Here is a 2,754-nt window from a genome sequence, read left to right as displayed (position 1 = left end):
ATTCAGCTTTGATCACAGGAATACATTATATTTTAAAGTATATTAAAACAGAAAACCAATATTAGAAATCACAATATTACATTTTTTTTCTGTATTTTTGATCAAATAAATACAGCCTTGTAGAGCACAAGAGACTCCATTAAAAACAATAAAAACCTTAACGATCCCAAACTTTTGAACGGCAGTATATATATATATATATATATATATATATATATAGTAAGTTGTTTCATTAAAATATTTTTGAATTTATGAAAACATTTATAATATTTTATAATCAATAGAAAAATATTTATCAAATAATTCAAACACCAATGAAATTAATCAAAAGTTGAGAATCATACATTAAGAAATTGTTATTTACTGCAAAAATGGTAGAATAATAAAAACATAATTTTATCATTATTTTTCAACCAATAATCTGTGATCTGACTACTATGAAAATGACTTAATTGAGTACTTAAAAAGTACTTCTAAAAAAAAACCTTAACGAGCCCAAACTTTTGAACGGCAGTATATATATATATATATATATATATATATATATAGTAAGTTGTTTCATTAAAATATTTTTGAATTTATGAAAACATTTATAATATTTTATAATCAATAGAAAAATATTTATCAAATAATTCAAACACCAATGAAATTAATCAAAAGTTGAGAATCATACATTAAGAAATTGTTATTTACTGCAAAAATGGTAGAATAATAAAAACATAATTTTATCATTATTTTTCAACCAATAATCTGTGATCTGACTACTATGAAAATGACTTAATTGAGTACTTAAAAAGTACTTCTAAAAGTGTTCATTTCAATCACAACCAAACACATTTTCAACTAAAACCAAACACACAAAAAAACAGAAATAAAAAGCAGTGCCCTTTGGATCATTCGGAAGTGAGGAAGATACACACCTTTGAGCCGGTCCATCCGAGAGTGGCGAAGGCAAACTGACTGTAGGGACTGACCACCAGATCGACCCGGACAGCTCTCCAGCCGGACGCTTCTGAATGATGCTCATCGGGTCGTTCACGTTCACATGCTGTACTGACATCCTCAGCAGAAGCAGTGGAACTCAACTTGCAGCTCACAGCACATTTCTGAAGCTTAAATATTGAAAAGCATCTCTCAAAGCGATCCATGTTACTAGACGCCCGAGCTGGACCATCCATTTTTTCCAGATAAGAGTTTCTGGTCGTCTTCTGATACAGCAGTAAACCCTGATGAAGAACACATGCTACTTTGTCATTTAACATAAATACTCACTTTAAAATGTCATCAGCAAACAGCCATACTGGGTGGATTTAATCATGCAAGTATTCACAGAACTTCACGAGCACCTGCTCCTTCAGCCAGTTTGTGATTTTAGGCATCAGTCCTTCCTCTTTTCCTTCCTCTGGATGTGTTATGAGAAAGTCCACATCATGACCGACTTCCTTCCCCCTAAAATATATATAGCAAATAAAGATGTATATATAGTACATTCAACGTTACTCACATACATACAGTATATTCATGTAAAGCAATATATACAGTATAGTAAACCACGAGTGTTTGTTTATATAGTTGCAAAATGTAAATCATATTCTTGTACAGCTCTGTTTATAAAGTTGGAAATGTATCCAATCTTATTCGCATACATACAGTATACTAACGATAAGCAATCTATAGCAAATCTCAACTTGTTGATTGTTCATATCATCACAGAATGTAAACTATAGTATTGTCCAGATCTAATCTGCTAAATGCTGCTATAATACATGAAAATATTAAGATATTAGAAACATTAACATCAGTATTTTCTGTAAAGATACTGTTAATCAATATGTATAGTGAAAAGCACTATACAAATTAATTTGACTTGACCTAAAATGCACATGAAGGCTCCAAACTGCTTTGAAGCTACAGTATTAAGGTAAGATCCGCACATCATTAGCACACAGACCTCCTGAAGCCTCCCATGAGCTGGATCTCTGCTCCGGGCAGCACAGCGTGCACAGCTTTCTCAACGATATCACTGATGACATCAGCCTCCGCCTTAGTGACGGGTTTCTGGAGGTCATCGTAATACTGGACTCCTGAGGTCAGAGGTCATATATATAAATATATACACATTAGGCTAACTGAGACTTGTCATAGCACTTGCATATCATTGCTCTTTTGTTGATTTTGATTGCTTCCATTGTCCTCATTTGTAAGTCGCTTTCGCTATAAAAGCGCCTGCTAAATGAATAAAATATATATTCGACGTTCATCTTTGGAACACAAATTAAGATATTTTCTATGCATTCCGAGAGCTCTCTGACCCTCCATAGAAAACAAAAATAACGATTTTATTCAACAATTCGTCTCCTCGTAACGCATGTACGCGGATACGTTGTTTACGTTCAGATCAAAGTGTGAACAGGATCCGCGTACGGTGCTGCCGACACAGAACAGCATACGTTGTTTACGTACTGTATGTGCAGAGGTGTAAAGAGTACCTAAAAACCATACTTGAGTAAAAGTACAGATACCTCACAGGTAAAATTACTCCACTACACGTTACAAGTCACCAATTCCAAAACAACTTGAGTAAAAGTCTAAGAGTATCTGATTTTAACAGTACTTATACTAAATATAGGCTCAAAGATGCACTAGTCAAAGAGACATGCCAGTGAAAAACTGTAATGCTGTGGAAAACAGGCAGAGGCAAGGATCTATGTGCAGGTACTAAATGGGAAAACTAGAACAAACAATAAGGCAAAA

At 33.6% G+C, this 2,754-nt stretch overlaps 1 protein-coding gene across 1 annotated transcript in view; it reads right to left on the bottom strand.

Moving 5' to 3' along the window:
- polm (polymerase (DNA directed), mu) overlaps nt 1–2,754 on the bottom strand; it is an 11,841-nt gene that overhangs the window by 4,427 nt on the left and 4,660 nt on the right. Inside the window, exons 7-9 of the mRNA XM_016237044.1 lie at nt 1,952–2,084; nt 1,347–1,449; nt 921–1,226 (exon numbers count right to left, since the gene is read on the bottom strand). Of these exons, the coding sequence (XP_016092530.1) occupies nt 921–1,226; nt 1,347–1,449; nt 1,952–2,084 (542 nt within the window). The remainder of the gene's footprint in view (nt 1–920; nt 1,227–1,346; nt 1,450–1,951; nt 2,085–2,754) is intronic.

The sequence above is a fragment of the Sinocyclocheilus grahami genome, unplaced genomic scaffold (genome assembly GCF_001515645.1).
Source record: "Sinocyclocheilus grahami isolate Dianchi unplaced genomic scaffold, SAMN03320097.WGS_v1.1 scaffold505.1, whole genome shotgun sequence".
Taxonomy (NCBI): Eukaryota; Metazoa; Chordata; class Actinopteri; order Cypriniformes; family Cyprinidae; genus Sinocyclocheilus; species Sinocyclocheilus grahami.
This window is presented reverse-complemented; position numbering and strand designations above follow the sequence as displayed.